The sequence below is a fragment of the Equus asinus genome, chromosome 20, assembly GCF_041296235.1.
Source record: "Equus asinus isolate D_3611 breed Donkey chromosome 20, EquAss-T2T_v2, whole genome shotgun sequence".
NCBI classification, from domain to species: domain Eukaryota; kingdom Metazoa; phylum Chordata; class Mammalia; order Perissodactyla; family Equidae; genus Equus; species Equus asinus.
This window is the reverse complement of record NC_091809.1, coordinates 11,398,568-11,415,340: the sequence shown is the minus strand read 5'-3', so window position 1 is coordinate 11,415,340 and position 16,773 is coordinate 11,398,568. Positions and strand designations below refer to the sequence as shown.

General features: G+C 37.0%; 1 protein-coding gene across 1 annotated transcript; it reads right to left on the bottom strand.

Annotated features, from left to right (window-relative positions):
• Positions 1 to 148: 148 nt before the first annotated feature.
• On the bottom strand, positions 149 to 16,518 carry LOC123276110 (ATP-binding cassette sub-family D member 2-like). Its single transcript, XM_070490999.1, has 6 exons — positions 16,392 to 16,518; positions 13,748 to 13,967; positions 10,443 to 11,888; positions 8,793 to 8,899; positions 4,292 to 4,417; positions 149 to 270 (listed from the first exon to the last, which is right to left on the bottom strand). Exons 3-5 carry the CDS (start codon positions 11,559 to 11,561, stop codon positions 4,354 to 4,356), a joined length of 1,290 nt encoding a protein of 429 aa, XP_070347100.1. The 5' UTR covers positions 11,562 to 11,888; positions 13,748 to 13,967; positions 16,392 to 16,518; the 3' UTR covers positions 149 to 270; positions 4,292 to 4,353.
• Between the last annotated feature and the right edge of the window lie 255 nt (positions 16,519 to 16,773).

Below are 16,773 nucleotides of genomic sequence, written 5' to 3'. Positions count from 1 at the left end.
GAGGGCTGCCTTTTATCTTGATTATACTCTTAGCAATGTTTGGTAGAGAAAAATGTTTCCAAAATACTAAGTATATCTTGTAATTTACATTTTGCTTGATTTTCATATATCTTATTTTAATCAAATTGATGACGAGAAATGCAAGTACCTCTTTGTATGAAGACATAATCCTTTCAATAGCATCAGCTCCAGAGGCCAATAAATTTCGAGCAGTAGTAAAGGCTTCTGTCCGTTCACTAACCATAGCTTGTTTGGGGCCATCCTCTAGATCTAAAAGCAAATTACAAAACTATTGAGTTTTTTCAAGTAACTAAATGTTTTATTTTATACAGATGAAATTGTGGCCAAAACAACCACATGTAAATTTTTCATTAGTACCAGCAATTTCCTAGAAATTTAATGAATTATTGAAAATACAATATTTGTACGAGATTTTATTTAAAGCTTTCTTTTGTTTCATTATTTTTTTAGAAGGAGACTTGGAACAAAAGTAAGTCTATAAGAATTATGATTATTTTCATTTAGCATTCTTTTAACTTTTTCCAAATTCAACTCCCTGCCCTTATTACAGCTAGGCAATCAAATACTATGGATTTGGTCAATAAAATACTACTAATAGGAATACAAGCAAATATTTCTAGTGTAGTTCCTTTAATAGAAATGCAAGTTAGCTGACCCTCATAATCCAGCCTCTGTCTACCTGTTTCAACCAACCCTCACTCTACAGTCTAGCGGCAGCCCAAACATGCAATACTCTATTTATCCTCTGCTATTTGCATACATGATTTCTTCTGACTTCAATATACTTCTCTTCCTTCTTTGTCTAGCTCTTTCTTCAAGAGTTAACTCTTTAGTAAAGGTTTCCCTAGAAACTTTTGCTGGCCTTTCCAATGGACTTTAAGTTTCTTAAGGGTCAAGAATGTGTGTTCTATTCTTTATTCCTAGTACTCAGCAGAGTCTCCAGCACATAGTACTCCTTAATGTGTATTGAATGGATGCATGGATGCATGGATGGGATGGATAGATGAATGAACATCCTAAATTACTGTCAATGCAGAATTACGGTTAAGAGGAGTCAGACTAGGTTTGAATCCAGGCTTTACTACTTATTGGCAGGTAGTAAGGTAAGTAGAACTTGCCACTTATCCTCTCCATGCCTATTTTCTCATTTGTAAATGAGGGAGACAATAATACTATCTCAAACAATTCTATCTCAAAGAGTTGTTTTAAGGTGAAATACAAATGAAGTGTTAGTCTAATCTATGGCCTATAATAAGTTTTCTAAATGTTAGCTGTTATTATTTTCTCTAGTTATTATCGCATATCTATTTAATTTAGTCTCATTCTTCAAAATTATTCTCTCCAAGTCATTACTTTAATCTTTCCAACAATTTGAGTCTCTATCTGGCCCGTCTATAGATTATTTCCAAAGTTCTAAATTAAATGCTGAAAATTAATGAAGAAATTAGAGTGATATAGATAGTCATAGTCTAACTTTGATATTTATTGTTCTCTGATTTATCTCAGTGCAAAGGTTTTTTTTCTCCATATCAGTGCAAATATTTAACTTGTGCCCTATTATGACTACCAGATAATTTCATATTTACTTGCTCACAGACAGCTCAGCTGGGTTTGAAAGAGATCCACGCATAATATAAGGTAAAATGCACTCAGAAGATATTTACTGAACACCTAGATATGCAAGAAATTAGGCAAGGTGCTATAGGACATGCAAGGATAAATGTGATTTTCAGACTCTTTCCTTAGGGAGCCTACAGTTTGGTAGGAGAGAGAAGACAAGTTCCCAAATAACTATGCAGGGCAGCCTATGAAGAGAGTTAATGGGAGGTGTTTAGAGGAGGCAAAGATCATTTCTTGCTGCAAGAGACAGGAAATGCTTCATGGAGGAGTAGACTGTGAGTGAGGCCTTGAAGACCACATATAATTTCAATAGATCATAAGTATAGTATAAGCAACAGGACAGAGAAGGGAAACTTCAAGCAATGCCAACTGAATGATAAACAGTCTGATCAAGTTACAGCATGGGTTGGTGTCAGGCACTGATTTCACCCGAGTATGAGAATCACCATGAGTTCATGGGGCCCTTTTACAATAGTCTAAGGGCCACCCGGTGACCGAGTGGTTAAGTTCCTGAGCTCCACTTTGGCAGCCCAGGGTTTTGCTGGTTGGGATCCTGGGCGCGGACACGGCACTGCTCAGCAGGCCACGCTGAGGTGGTGTCCCACATAGCACAGCCAGAGTCACTCACAACTAGAATATACAACTATGTATGGGGGGTTTTGCGGAGGAGAAGAAGAAGAAGGAAAAAAAGAAGATTGGCAACAGTTGTTAGCTCATGTGCCAATCTTTAAAAAAAAAAAAAAAGAGGACAAATAGTCCAATGTGGTTCCTCCTAGCCCTACTGTTGTCACTGCTCTAGAGGACTCCTGTTAGCCCCCTTGAAGTGAGTGAGTTTCCCTGAGGAATGAAAAAAAAAAGGCTTTGAGTGCTGGTATAAGTGAGGAGTGAAAAATGTGATTGAATAAATAGACTGGAAACAGAATGTAGATATTCTTACATTTAAATGTGTGACAAAATTTAGATAGACACAAAAAAAATTACCGAAAGATTCTCAGCAAGCTACCAAAATAGTGAATTGCTGAATCAGTTAAAGCACTAAGAATAGTTTTGGCTCATAGAGAATCTGGCTGGTGATCTAAAATAATCATGGGATTTTATGAATTTGGGTTAAAAGCGGTTTAAATAGTAGCTTTTACTGACAGTCTCTGTTAAGAAGTAAAAACACTAGCACAGATGAACTGGTGTTTGACATGGCATGGTACTTTCCACGTCGCTTTAGCAGATTAATGCCTATTGGGTTTTCTTCGTGCTTTTAGCAACAAAATTACAAATAGCTCTGGACAGATTTCATTTGACTTTTATTCTACGGATTGTTCTTTGGAAAGTACTGTGAGAGCAGTGCCAGTAGTATTTTGCCATGCACACAACAGCCAACTGCATAACCTCTGTGAGAAGGGTAGATTCCTCAGTGTCAGAGATATAAATTCATGACCTAAAGCACTCACCTATTTTGTATCCCAGATCAACACATTTTATCTTCCTCACCAAATATTTTGAATACGTTGTCAAAAGTGCCTCACTTAAGGATTTAATATTTAACATTATATCTTCTCATTTTACTGCTATTTTCAGCTCTGCTAATAAAAGGATATATTGAAACACGGTCACATCTGTTGCTATTTCACTGAAAAGGTGAGAAAGGATTTAAAACTAAGGTTATGTAATACATTTGTCAAAACCCATAGAACTGTATAATACAAAGAGTGAATCCTAATGTAAACTATGGACTTCAGTTACTAATGTATAAATATTGGTTCATCAGTTATAACAAAGGTATCACATTAATACAAGATGTAAATAACAAGGGAAATTATGGGAGGAGGGGAAATTTGGGAACTGAACACTTTCTGCTCAATTTTTCTGTAAACCTAAAACTGTTCTAAAGAAAATTGTCTATTAATTTTTTAAAAATTAAAAAAGCAGGCTACCCTTCTGTACTTTTTTCTTTGGACTTACAATCTGAGTTTATTTCTTGTCATTTATGTTTTATCTTTGCCACCTTGACAAATCTCAATCTTACCCTACCTCATACCATATATAAACATCAATTCTAACTGATGATCTTAATGTGAAATGAAAACCCAATAAATTTCTAGAAGATAAAATAGGAGAGGGCCGGCCCAGTGGTGCAGCGGTTAAGTTGGCACGTTCTGCTTCTCGATGGCCTGGGGTTCGCTGGTTCGGATCCCGGGTGCAGACATGGCACCTCTTGGCAAACGCCATGCTGTGGTAGGCGTCCCATGTATAAAGTAGAGGAAGATGGGCATGGATGTTAGCTCAGGGCTAGTCTTCCTCAGAAAAAAAAAGAGGAGGATTGGCAGTAGTTAGCTCAGGGTTAATCTTTCTCAAAAAAAAAAAAAAAAAGGAGAATAACTCTATGACCTTGGGTTAGGCAAATATTTCTTAAACAGGACAAAAAAAGCACTAACAACAAAGAAAATGATTGATAAATTGAACTATATTAAAATTATGAACTTCTCTTAGACACTTAAGAGACTGAAAAGGGAAGAATAGAGGGGGAAAAGAGATTTGAGTGTGTGTGTGTGTGTGTGTGTATCTGACAAACTACTCATTACAGAATACACAAGAGCTTTACAAGTGAACAAGCAAAAACCAGATAAGCCAGTTTAAAAATGAAGAAAAAACTTACCAGTACTTCATAAAAAAGGCTATCCAAGTAGCCAATAAACAAATGAAAAGTGCTTAACCTCCTCAGTCATCAGAGAAATGCAAATTAAGACTACAATGAAGCACGCTTACACACTCATAAGAATGCCTAAAAGGAAAAAGACTCACATCAAACATTGACAAAGATGTGGAGCAACTAAAACTCTCATACGTACTGCATGATACTATTTATATGAGGCTCAAAACCCAGCAAATACTAATGAATGATCGGTAAAATGCCTGCCTTTGCTGTGGCATGGGGGCAGGGCCAGGAGGAAGTGGGGATGGGGGTAGGAGGCTGATGATGAGGATAAGACTGGGAAGGGGTTTCTGGGATGGGAGCTTCTGGGATGAAGGTACGGTTCTGTTTCTTCTCAGTGGTGCTTACGTGTATGGGTTGACTTTGCGACAGTTCACTGAGTGGTACACTAATGATTGTGCCGTTGTGGGCATGTATGTTATACTTTAAAAATTATAGCTCCTGACACGAATAGCTAATTACAGCTAAAAAGCATGTCTTTGATATGTACTGATAATTACTGTGACAATAATTGGTCAACAAGAGAGTAGTCATATGTAAACTGACCCAAATACAAAATTATATTTCAACAATTTGGCATTTGAATATGAGACATACTCCTGCAGCAGGAGCTATGGAGATCATCTTGTTGGAAGTACATTTTAGGAATAAAATATCACCCATGTTAGGAGGGTTATGGTAGAGTTCAGTTCCATTCCTAAGAGTGCTTTCAGTTGCTACTTCGGATGTGCCACCTCACGTTAGCAGATCACCAACATGTGGACGCTACTGGCAGTGCTAGTGGCTTAGGCGCTCTCTTCACTGCCTGTCAGGTGTCTGTGATAAGGTCGGGCAGAAGGGACCTATAAGTAGCTTTCCCTAGCCTTGCCCAGAACTGCTTTTGATATGAAGAGAAGAAAAGTGGCCTATAACATTAAAAAATTGAGATACAGCTCCCAGGTAACTATTTTCTTGACATAATTTCAGTCTTTCTCTTAATACAAAGCAAAGAAAGGGGTAATGTCCTCTAAGAAAATATAATAGAAACTATGTATAATTAACTATTTCAATGCCTCTATTTCAAGCATTAGCTCCCACAATTGCTTGGTCTCAAACTAAGTTAAGTCCCTTATAGACTAAGTTCCAATATAGCTAAATGGAGGTAGCGTGATGAAGGTAAGAAAAGTACCACACTAGGAATCACGTAATGTCTTCTATCCTTAGTGCTTCCACTAACCATCTGTGTGCCCTGAGGCAAATCTGGGGCTCCAGACTAGATGACCTCTAAGCTCCTCATGTGATGTGAAAATGGCATGATTCCACATGCAATTTTGTAATGTGAACTTGAATATAAACATAATCCTGTCCTAACCATAAGATTTCACTTGAAGTTGTAGGTGGGTGGTATAACAAATCTACTACAAAACTATTTTTCTTTTCTCCTCCAAAAAAACTATGCAGGCTCTTCCTCCTATCTGCACTTTTACCTCTGACTTCCTAATCACTTTTAAATGTCTTGCTCTCTTAACAACAATAATCGTGCCAGCAAATGTCTATTGAGCATTTTCGATGAAGCAGGCATTGTTCTAAGTTTTACACATGTACTCTTCTTTAATCCTCCTAACAACCCTGCTATAATTTCTCCCATTTCAGAAATGAGGAAATTGAAGCACAAGAAGGTTAAATGACTTGCCCATAGTCATAGCCTAGTAAGCAAAAGAGTAAGCATTTGAACCCAGGCAATCTGATGCCAGAGCCCACATGGTAAGAATAGAATAAATATTAACAATGATCCACCTAAATTCTTACTACTTGCTGAGAACTGTTTCAAAGCACATTAAATACATTACATACAATTTCATAATTCTGTAAGATATATATTACTATACCTATGGTTAAGAGAGGAAAACTGAGGCATATAAAGTTTATGCAAATTTCTCAAGGATGGATAACTACTAAATAGCTGAGTCAAGATCTGAACAGTGGCCTGCTTCTTTATTGTATTGTCTTTTTTTCCTCTATCCTACTTTTTCTCCCTTTTCTCTTTGCCATTCTTCTCTCATTCACCCACTTTTTCCACCTATTTTTGCTTTAAAATATACAGTATCATGTATTTAATTCATCTCTAACATAAGGGACAACTCAGGGCATAAGTGTAAATTAAGACTGAAGATTAGATTAGAATATATGATATGTAATTCCAAGACCTAAAGCCTCAAAGATATATCATTATTTAGAAAAAATAATTTTGTATGAGTAAACTCCAACAATATTTTCATGTGTTAAATCATTGTAGGTCAAATGTCTTTAGTAAATACGTACAAACATCATAAGCATATATATAGTAACATTAGAAATTACAGAAGATATTGAAGCACCTTCTCATAATAATGCTGTCATATGAATTTATTGTTTTCTTCTATGAAATTATTATACTGCTTCTCTTTGTATAAAATCCTCTTTTGAAAAGAAGCTTTAAGAATTACTTTATTTTACTTGCATCACTGTGATTATCATAATTTCAATCTGAAATTTTAATGTTGTTTCTTTAATTTAATATGATATTTTCAGGATTTATTTTTAAATATCTTATTACATCACCCATAGAAATAAGATTGTTAGATTCTTTGCATACACTGTTTACTTCTTACTGGTCTCTGTGGGGTTAATTTGTCACCATTAATAGCTGCATTTTCTCTGCTCTATGTTGAATACTCTGGGGTTTTGTAATAAGACCAGTGCTTCCAAGGACTAAGAGAACTACACCATAATCTTGTCATTGGTGTTGTCTCTATACGTTATATATGAAACTTTTAAAACATCCATATACTTAGATTCACTATGAATATCTGATAATTTTGTTGTGTCTTACTAAAACTAATCTCAAGACCATAAATTTTTGTGTCATTTTTTTCTCCAATACTTTTTTGAAAAAGCAATTTATTTTATCTTATAATGAAAGCATTATGTCTAAAAATACTATTACTAACAACGCCTTATTGAATATAAACTTTTTAAATGATTTTTTAAAAAATAAAACTTTGAAAACATAAAAATAGATAAAATTCAGTTTCCCAGTGGTCTAAACACAGTATTAGACAGTTGAGTTGTGGAGTATATTTGGTATATCTATAGTCTTATCACATGGGATTGACAAATTCCAATTTACTAAAATGAACAATTTTAGGTTAAGAAAGACTCAAATTTGACAAGTTTTTTTGTAATAATTGGTCAAAGCATTGAAGCACTGTTTCAAAATATTAGAGTATAGGGTAATTTTTTTACTTGTTTTTATTAGATGACTTCAAACAAATAACTTAATTCTTAGTTCTACACCAAAAATAGCCGTAAAATAGTGTGAATTCTGTTACCTTATTCTCAGTGTTGCCTTTTGTTTCCTAGGTAATAATTGTCACTCTGTATCAAGAACGTCAAGAGCATGCTCTGTACTTTATAAACATTATTCTGTTAAATCCTCCCAACAGTCCTCTGAAGCAGCCTTTCCAATTCTCCTTTTACAGATGAGCAAATGGAGGTTCAGAGTTTAATTAACATGACTAAGAGGATACAGGCAGGAAGAGGGAAAGCCAAGAGTTGAGCAAAGCTCTGTCTTACTACAAAGCCCATGCTTTTATTTAGTTACTTCAACACTAAGGCCAATTTTGACCAAGTGGTTTTTAAAGAGAAGGGGGAACGTTTTATTTTGGAGGAAGAGCAGAAAATGCTGCTACTTTAGTTAACTCCCCTTTGTCTCTGCCCATTAAGACCCAAACTCCCATCTCAAGTATTACAGAACGTTTTAATATTGTTCTTGTTGTCCCTATCTTTCTTAGTTATCCCAAAGATGAAAAATGTTGGTAAAAACCACTGGGGTGGTGATAGCTAGAATTAGACAGGGGCAGCTTGACAACCCCTACCCCCACAATGCCACCAAATCATGCTACATAGGAGGTTTATCTATGTTACCTACAAGTAGAGGAGATCTTGTTCCATGGTGTGAAGCACTTCCTAAAACAATATTCCTAGTTGCCTAATGTAGTCAACCAACTCTTCAAATCACAAAACAGGGCAGATCAAGTTATAGAATATTTATAGACTAAACACATGGGATGTGCAGAACTGAAGTTTAAAACATATGGAGAGAACTTACACTGCTTTTCAAGATATTAATTTGAAATATCTCACAACTGGAAAGGACTTTTGAGCCACTTATCTCCTTTCACATTGCAGGTATTATTATTGGATGTTGCAAAGTCTGCCTTTGTTTCTGACCATTAATGACCACAGAAAAATGGCTACATATTCAGTTTCACTCACACAAAACCAGCAGTGACACCTTCAAGAGAAATAATCCTAAACATATATTGAAGATTAAGCATAAATGTCATTACGACCATCCCCAAAGCCAGTTGCAGTGATAATAGGTACAGCCACCATAATCAGTCCACTGCTGCTCCAAACATACTTCGTCAAGAACTGCTCTATCATGATGTACCTCAAACGTTTGGATAAAATGAGGTTCATCTGATCGGCTAAAGCTTTGTAACTTTTCTGGAGTTGCTTCATTTCCACCTAGAGAGGGAAAAAGAGGCAAGAACCCAGCATGAGTTATAAAAGTAAATATTGTATGTCTGAAGGCTTTCTTTAAAGATAGGTACACATTATTTTGTTTTACTTAGTATAGTATGATCTATGATTCTAACAACTAAAAAATACAGATTAATATAAGAATGAGTCATTATTATTTAATTTGGTCACACCTATATTATTGAAAAAAACCCATGATACTTAGTAAATATAAAGTACATGTCAGTGATTTACAATTTTTATTTCAAAATTACATGCATGAGGTTAAAATTAAACGATATTCTATAAGACATGAGTAAACAATGTTAGAACTTTATCCTTGTTGATCACACCAAAAATATTTGAAAATAAACACATGACACACATACGTGTAATTAGATTCCATTTTCGAACTAACTCAATTTGCTGGATTTTGTCTTAAATGCCGGAAGCCTACAGCATGCTATAATTTAAATCACTGAGTTCAGTGATTCAAGAAGAATCACAAGTCAATATGACTAATACAACATATAAGGCCAATTTTCAAGGGGGAGTAGAAGTCCTAAATTTGCTTTAAATTTTCTTCTTCAGATTCCTACTACTGTAAACATTTGTCTTGATAACTAATGATGCTTCAAAAAGTAAATAATTCTGCTTGGGAATTAAAATACCATTTCAACTTAAGAATACCTGAATATTTCATTTGTACTAAGTCATTTGTATTAAGATTTCAGATGCATCACCTTAAAAAATTTGGTCGTATTTAATATTCTGAGGTTACTTCAATGCTCTGGAAGTTTATGTAATTAGGCTAACTATTTTAGGGATCTGCTTAATGTCGAAAATCTTTAGTATTCAGAAATAACATTCTGAAATTCCTTTTCTCCTCCTCATTTCTTCTCTAATCTTAGCTTTTCTCTCAAAGCCAGACAAAATTTCATTTCACTGCCTCTTTTTATTTGTGTCAAACATGGTGCTGAACATTAACTAAGAGTTGGAAATGCCATTTGTGAGACACACTCTCCTGCACTTCTTAGGACTGAGGACCCTCCAATGCTGACCAGACATGCAAAATTGTTAAACTTGTCTTTCATGTAAAAGGACAGGGTTTTTTTTCCTCTTAAAAACAAAGGGCCCTCAATAATAACAACAAGAGAATACCATCTTAAATTTTCCATCTCAATGGACATGTGTTTACTCAGTTTCCAAACACATTTTATTCTAATGTTCTACAACCAATTAGGATTTAAGTTTTAAGAAAATGCTTCAGAGATAATTCTGAGCATGTTTGGGTAACTGAGGCTAAGTAGACTGAGTGCTGAAAATTTTATTCTCATGAAACTTTAGAAAAGTTTGCACTCTATAATTCTTTAACAACTTGTGCGTAAAAAGGGTAAGGAAGCATACATTCTAGTACAGGTTTAGATGTCATCGGAGTCTAAAACGCTAAAGAAGTGGGTCCATCAACAGTACAACAGATGGTATCTAGCACTGCAGTGGCAGCTCGAACAGTCTCACATTTCACCCATCATCTTAATTTCTATCTTACCTTATGTCCTCTGTAAAAGGCAATTTCTTCAACATTGGCTATAATTCTGGAGTGCACATACCGCAAATAGCCTTTTCTATGAGCTTCTTCAGCCACCAATTTACCAAATTTGGGAGAGCAGGCTTTCAGCACTTTAGCAGTGGCATATACCACAAGCCCTGCTAATAGGGTGGGCCCAATTGGGCTAGCTCCTCTGGATGGAGCAGTCTGGATGAGCGTATAGGAGGTCAGGATTACATCTAAAATAGGTTTGGTCAGATTAGAATACAAGTGAGCCACAGATTGGGAGAACATCATAATATCCTCAGTAAGAGACTGGTCAGGGTTTGCCAGCCTCCCATCCATATTGATCACCTTATAAGAAGTCTGATTTGTAAAACAGGTTTCATAGGCATGGCCTACTAGGAGAGTTCTGAAGGCCAAAGCCAGTTTGCACTCCAGGTACCTTATCGCACTGTTCACAGAGGTAGCAGGGATGGCAATCATAAGCCACTTGAGTAATTTGATGATGAAAGCCAGTTTGCACTCCAGGTACCTTATCGCACTGTTCACAGAGGTAGCAGGGATGGCAATCATAAGCCACTTGAGTAATTTGATGATGAAAGCCAGTTTGCACTCCAGGTACCTTATCGCACTGTTCACAGAGGTAGCAGGGATGGCAATCATAAGCCACTTGAGTAATTTGATGATGAAAGTCCGAGGCTTCTTTTCCACAATGCTCTTCACGATGTTTCCATCCAGACCAGCCACATAGATAGACAGAAATGTTCTCGAGATCAGAGCCACCGAGTGGAGGCAGAGCCACCCTGTTTCAGTGGTCACAAATTTTGGAAAGAGAATTTTCCGAAGTTCTAGTAGCTGTTTGAAAAAATCTGCATTCACTCCAGGAGAAGAATTTTTACAAGTGGTCTCGGTGCAATGCAGTATTTCTCTGTTCTCTGCAGTCGGGTAAGCTGCTTCTTTTCTCTTCCTGTGGCCAGATTGCTTTAAACGCTTGCTAATGATGGGATAGAGGGTTTTCAGAGCATATGCCGCAGCCACCAGGCAGGCAGCCCTTTTAGCAGCGCTCGATCTGGTCCATTTCACTGGATCAGCTGCTGCATTTAGCATATGTGTCATTTTCCCAATTACCCAAACCGGCTTCAAAAAGAATTGGTTTTAAAAGATCATGATCCACCGGAATCCCCAGCAAATGTTTCAGAAAGTCCTACAGCGTTCCATAGTCTGCAGCATTTCTTCTCTTCTTTTTTTAAATTTTGCTTTTGTTTTTTTCAATTTTGTTCTGCTGTGACAGATGCAGCGGAGCTCAGACTCCACCGCACCTACTGGGGATGATTCCCTCAGAAGCTCAAGCTGCACTAAGCCGCCCCAAGCTCCTCCCTCACAGGCCCCTCATTGGCTGTGAGGATGGTGGGACCTTGGAATCCTCGCCGCTTCCCTTTGAACCTTGAAAATGAGGAGAAAGCAAAGCAAATTACATCCTTAGGCAGGAGTCCAAAGAGTTAAATGTCTATTTTTGGAAAGGTCGAATCAGGGCAGCCGCGGGCGACAAAACCTGCCCCAGCTACTGAGCATGCTCAGCGTCACTTAGAACCGCACAGAAGTTTCAGAATATACATCACTCCTCTAAGGTTTTAGTAGATACCACAAGGGGAAGAGCAGAAAGAAAAGGAAATTTCCAAGCGCTATAAAACGAGATGAGGGAGAAGGAGCTAGGGAGATGAGGGAGGAGGGGCAAGAGGACCAACATGAAATGAATGTGAAAAGGATATGGACTGAATCTGAAAGGGAGAGAGAGGAAAGGGACAAGCGGGAGGGACACTGGAGAAAACAAACTATCAAATACTTAGATCTGTTTTTCAGTCCCATTTTATTTTATATTTTCTGTCTGTGTTTCTCATGAAGTCCCAGAATCTATCAGACAAGTCGTAATTGAGGGCATATTGTAAATAAATAGGAGAGAAGTCTTCTGCATTATAGAAAATAGTTCTTTGCTATATCTCCATCTCTATGTTTACTTGTCCTTACAATAAAAATCTTCCAGCCCCACAACTGCTATTTTTAGCAATGGAGATCTGATGCACTGGTATTTATTTACAAGGTGACTATTGAATAAAAAAGAGCAGTGTTTCACTTCTACCGCCCTCTTGTGTCCTTTAGATAGTTGTTACTTGGAGGTGTGTGACTTTATAACCTAAAGTTAACCATTTGGGAATCCAACTGGAGTTAGATGGTGGAAATAGCTTCTCTGGGACCTTACTTCATTTTTTGAGAGTTCTTTGTCTTTTGCAAACTTTTGTTTTGCTTGTTTTGTTTAGGCTTAGAGATAATCTATTGGCTACTTCCCACTTTGGTTATTTGATTCAAACAAAGAGTGTTAAAAAAATTTTCCCTACATCCCTAATGGAGGACTTAAACTGCTAAACAGTCAAGCGAAATTCTGCATACTGTTAAATATGTAAAATGTTTAGGTAAGGATGAGTGTGTTTTCGAATATGCAAAAACATTTTTGCTTCCCCACACCCACCACCCCCCACAACATACATACACATTTCTAGTCAACTGGAAGCCTGGGAAGATATGCATTAAATTAGAACAGAGGTTGGCAAATTATAACCCAACCAGTGGGCCAAATTTGGCCTGCCACCTATTTTTTTATGGCCCTTGAGATAAGAACAGTTTTTACATTTTAAAATGGTTGAAAACACATCACAAGAATAATAATATTTTGTGGTGCATGAAAATTACATGAAATTTTTATTTCAGTGTCCATAAATAAAGTTTTATTGGAACACAGCCACACCCATTTATTTATTTACTTATTTTCTATGGCTTTCAAGCCACAGAGCCAGAGCTGGATAGATGAAACAGAGCCTAAAATATTCACTATCTGGCCCGCTTCAGAAGAAGTTTGCCAACCCTTGTTCTAGAATATAAAACCTGTTTCAGTGTTGAATGATCTTCATTATTCAGTTTACTGTGAATAAAGAACTATTCTCCTTTTCATAAGTAACAATAGCCTTAAACTTTTAAAACTCCTTTCCCATGTACCTATATGAATTTCAAGAATCATCACAGGTCTCTTTTCATTTGTTTGCATTCAATTCAGCAGATTGACTAATACATGAGTGGCAAATTCATGCAAATTTCTTTTATAGCTGGCCATATTAGCAGCAAAATCTATCATTCATTCCATTGAGACTTTCTAAGTCTGTATGTAGAGATCATAGTGTTATAGTGGTTATTTTCAAAATCTTTTATTCCTAATCTCACGTTTCTCATGTGTCAAAGTAAGGATCTCTTACCCTTATAAACTTTAATTCTTTATGTCACATCTCCTGACTGTGATAAGACAGGTGGAGGGCCAGGGTAAACTTAGCTGGGGGTGATAGGAGGATGTTCAGCCAGGCAGAACGCGTACACAGAGGGTTGCACCGGTCAGCAAGCAGCTGGCAGTCGAGGCAAGTGGCCTGCATCACTGGCATAGGACAGCCACATCAGGGGAGGAGCAGGGCAGCGGGAAATCTAGAAGCAAAAAAGGTTAGAGATCAAATCAGGCCTGCACTTAGTTGTAGGTAGGTCAGTTTATCAACTGATAATGAAGCTAGGGTATAGGAACAAGCTTTTATTGGCTTGAGTGAAAGACTTGTTAGAATGAGGAAAATAATCAAGATAGAAAGACAGAAATTTGGTTACCGGAATTGTGGTGCAGGGAAGGTTGGAGGCCAGTTACTAGAACTGGGGAAAAGGTTAATGTGAGATTTGACCTAATGATGAGCCACTTAAGTACAGATGTAACTATCACCATTTTAATTCCACTCCCACCCTTCACTCTACCCTACCCCCAAGAGTCAGGGTTGGTCCTAGCATCTGAGACCAAGCTCAAGACTTCAGGGAAGGCAGAGGAAGAATTCAAGATGATAGGAAAACAGATACATAATTCCAGTTGGAAATATATGCCATTTAAGTAAGAAACTAAGAATGTCAAGGTACTTCTTTCATTTTTTATATTGCCATGCAATTAAAGCAGAAAGAATGCTAATTTAGTTTGAATTTCAAACTAGGTGAGAAAAAAAGAGTGAAAAAAAGTCACTTGTTACTATAGTAAACATAATTCAACCTAATTTCCACTCAATCTTCTCAACTTTACGGTGTTTATATGGGAAAGCATTAAAATTTTTCTTAAGAGAGGAGAAATAATCTTAAAAAAAGATCTTGAAAATGAATGAAAGTTAAAAAATAAGCAATAATTATCAAATTACTCTGTTCTCAAGTGTGATACTCTCAATGTCAGTGTCACAGTGGACATTACCAACAACCATGGAAGAGCAGGATTAAATAGACTTTATATATATCTTAGAGACTATATATATACACATATATTAGGAAAACTACATGCTTTATAAACAGTAAAACATCAGAAATAAATTTTTATAATAAAGAGACCTACCTATATAAGTATATGAATAAAAATGTATAATGTAGATAATATGTATTATGTGTTTAGATAGTAAATCACCAGAGAGTAAATAATTTTTAGCAATAAAGATAAATTAAGGTTTAAGATTTGGGATGCATTTCCTTCTCAGCAAATGCTAAGTAGTATTTTATCTGTGCTGTATTCCTTTCTTGAACTGTTTCCTGACCCAAGAGATTACCTAATTGCCCTACTGGCCCTAAAATAGCACAGCATTTGACTCATTATCTACCAGTCATGCTAGCCTTATTCATGTGAGCCACAAACACAATGAAGATGAGATCTTAGGTCAATATTTCATCTGTTACAAATAACCACCTAATAACTGCTTCATAATGAAATGTCTTTTGCTGTGAAGGAAAACCCAGCAAATATCTTGTCTGAGGATGTATCTCATAGATTAATCTTTCCTTAGCCTAATTTACCACTTCCACTGCCTCTCTGTGACTGGAAGGAAAGCAGTGACTCTAGTCAGAGAGAAGACACAGTTCTATCCAGCTCCCACTTCTTGACTCTTCTCAACAGGTTGGTCAACCTGTCCTTTATGTCTCTACCTATAGAATATATTTTAAAAGGTCAGTCAATCCTCTATAAAATTATTTTCCCCTTCTAGTTAATTTAGTTAATTTGTACCTGTTTCAAAATGTTGAAAATAGGAAAGGCTAATGCACTGGGCCATTGCTTCTGACTCGACTATATGGTTTAGTTACTGAAAAACGATGAGCTACTCCATGACGAAGACTAATTTGTTCTGAAATGCTATACTCACTTGGTTTAATTCAAACCAATGATAGATATACTTTGGTGAATTTTTGTGACAAAAATCAGTATTTATATGATTAAACGATGTCTACCAGGACACATAATCCTATTTTAGGCAACTATATTTTAGGCACTATTTCCCAATGAGTTAACAGAAAATGTATCATATTTGAAAATGAGAGATTGCCCAGGTTAAAAATCTGGAAAATAATCATGACAATTGGGGAAAAAAAACCATTTTGTGCATTTGTTTGGTACAGATTTCTAGTTTCTAACCAAAATATCATAGAACAGTGTGTAAGATAAACATTTTGTGAGGATATACAAACATAACACAGAAACGATCAGTAAAATCCAACTTTCGTTTTGAGATTTTTTTCGGTAAGGTGTTTAAAGTCTTTGGGTCTTTACAGCTAAACCCAGTTTTGATCAAGCTCTCTAAGAAACCCACAAAATGGTAAGTTACTACAGCGCAATATTTCTAATAAACAACTATGTACTGAATATTGAAACTGCACGTGAAAGATATTTAAAGGATTTGGATATGGAGTGATGTGGGAATGGAAACATCATCTTGAGGATTACGGATCCATATCTTTGTTCTTGCCTTCTTTTTCTCCCCTCAGTCTGTTCTTTGACCTAAAAAAAAAAAGGCTGAGACCTACACCAAAGTAAATAAAACTATGGTGGGGGTGGTTTGAAACACTAACCCTGCGGCCCAGCCCGACACTTCATTTCTTGAGGGTTCCTTCGCCGGACCGGTTGAAACTGCTGTGTTCTTCCTCCTTCGGACGCGCTGCTTTCCCACGGCGTCCCCTGCGGCCCTCTCAGGACAGCGTCTCCGCAGAAACCGCAGAGGCTGCCGGGAGACCCGGAAGGAGCCTAACCAGGCCGCAAAGGCTGTAGGGAGGCTGGGCTATAGGCCCGTGGGCCGGAGAGGAGAGGGCTGAAACCGAGGAAGCTGTGGCTTAGCACTGAACGGAGCCGTCTGAAGTGTAGCTGTCAGAACCCCAGTGTCTTCTCAGAAGTTTTGGGGAGATGAACTGGGTCGGGGGCTCCCGGTGAGTCGTGCTGCTGGAGCTTGAGACTGTA

What these genes read in the sequence shown, in the direction of transcription:
- LOC123276110 (XM_070490999.1), bottom strand. Translation starts at nt 11,561, where the DNA reads ATGACACATATGCTAAATGCAGCAGCTGATCCAGTGAAATGGACCAGA. An exon ending in CCTTTTACAGAGGACATAAG is followed by an intron (nt 8,900 to 10,442) that starts GTAAGATAGAAA and finishes TTCCCTCTCTAG; the next exon opens with GTGGAAATGAAGCAACTCCA. An exon ending in ATAGAGCAGTTCTTGACGAA is followed by an intron (nt 4,418 to 8,792) that starts GTATGTTTGGAG and finishes TTTTCCTTTTAG; the next exon opens with GCATTCTTATGAGTGTGTAA.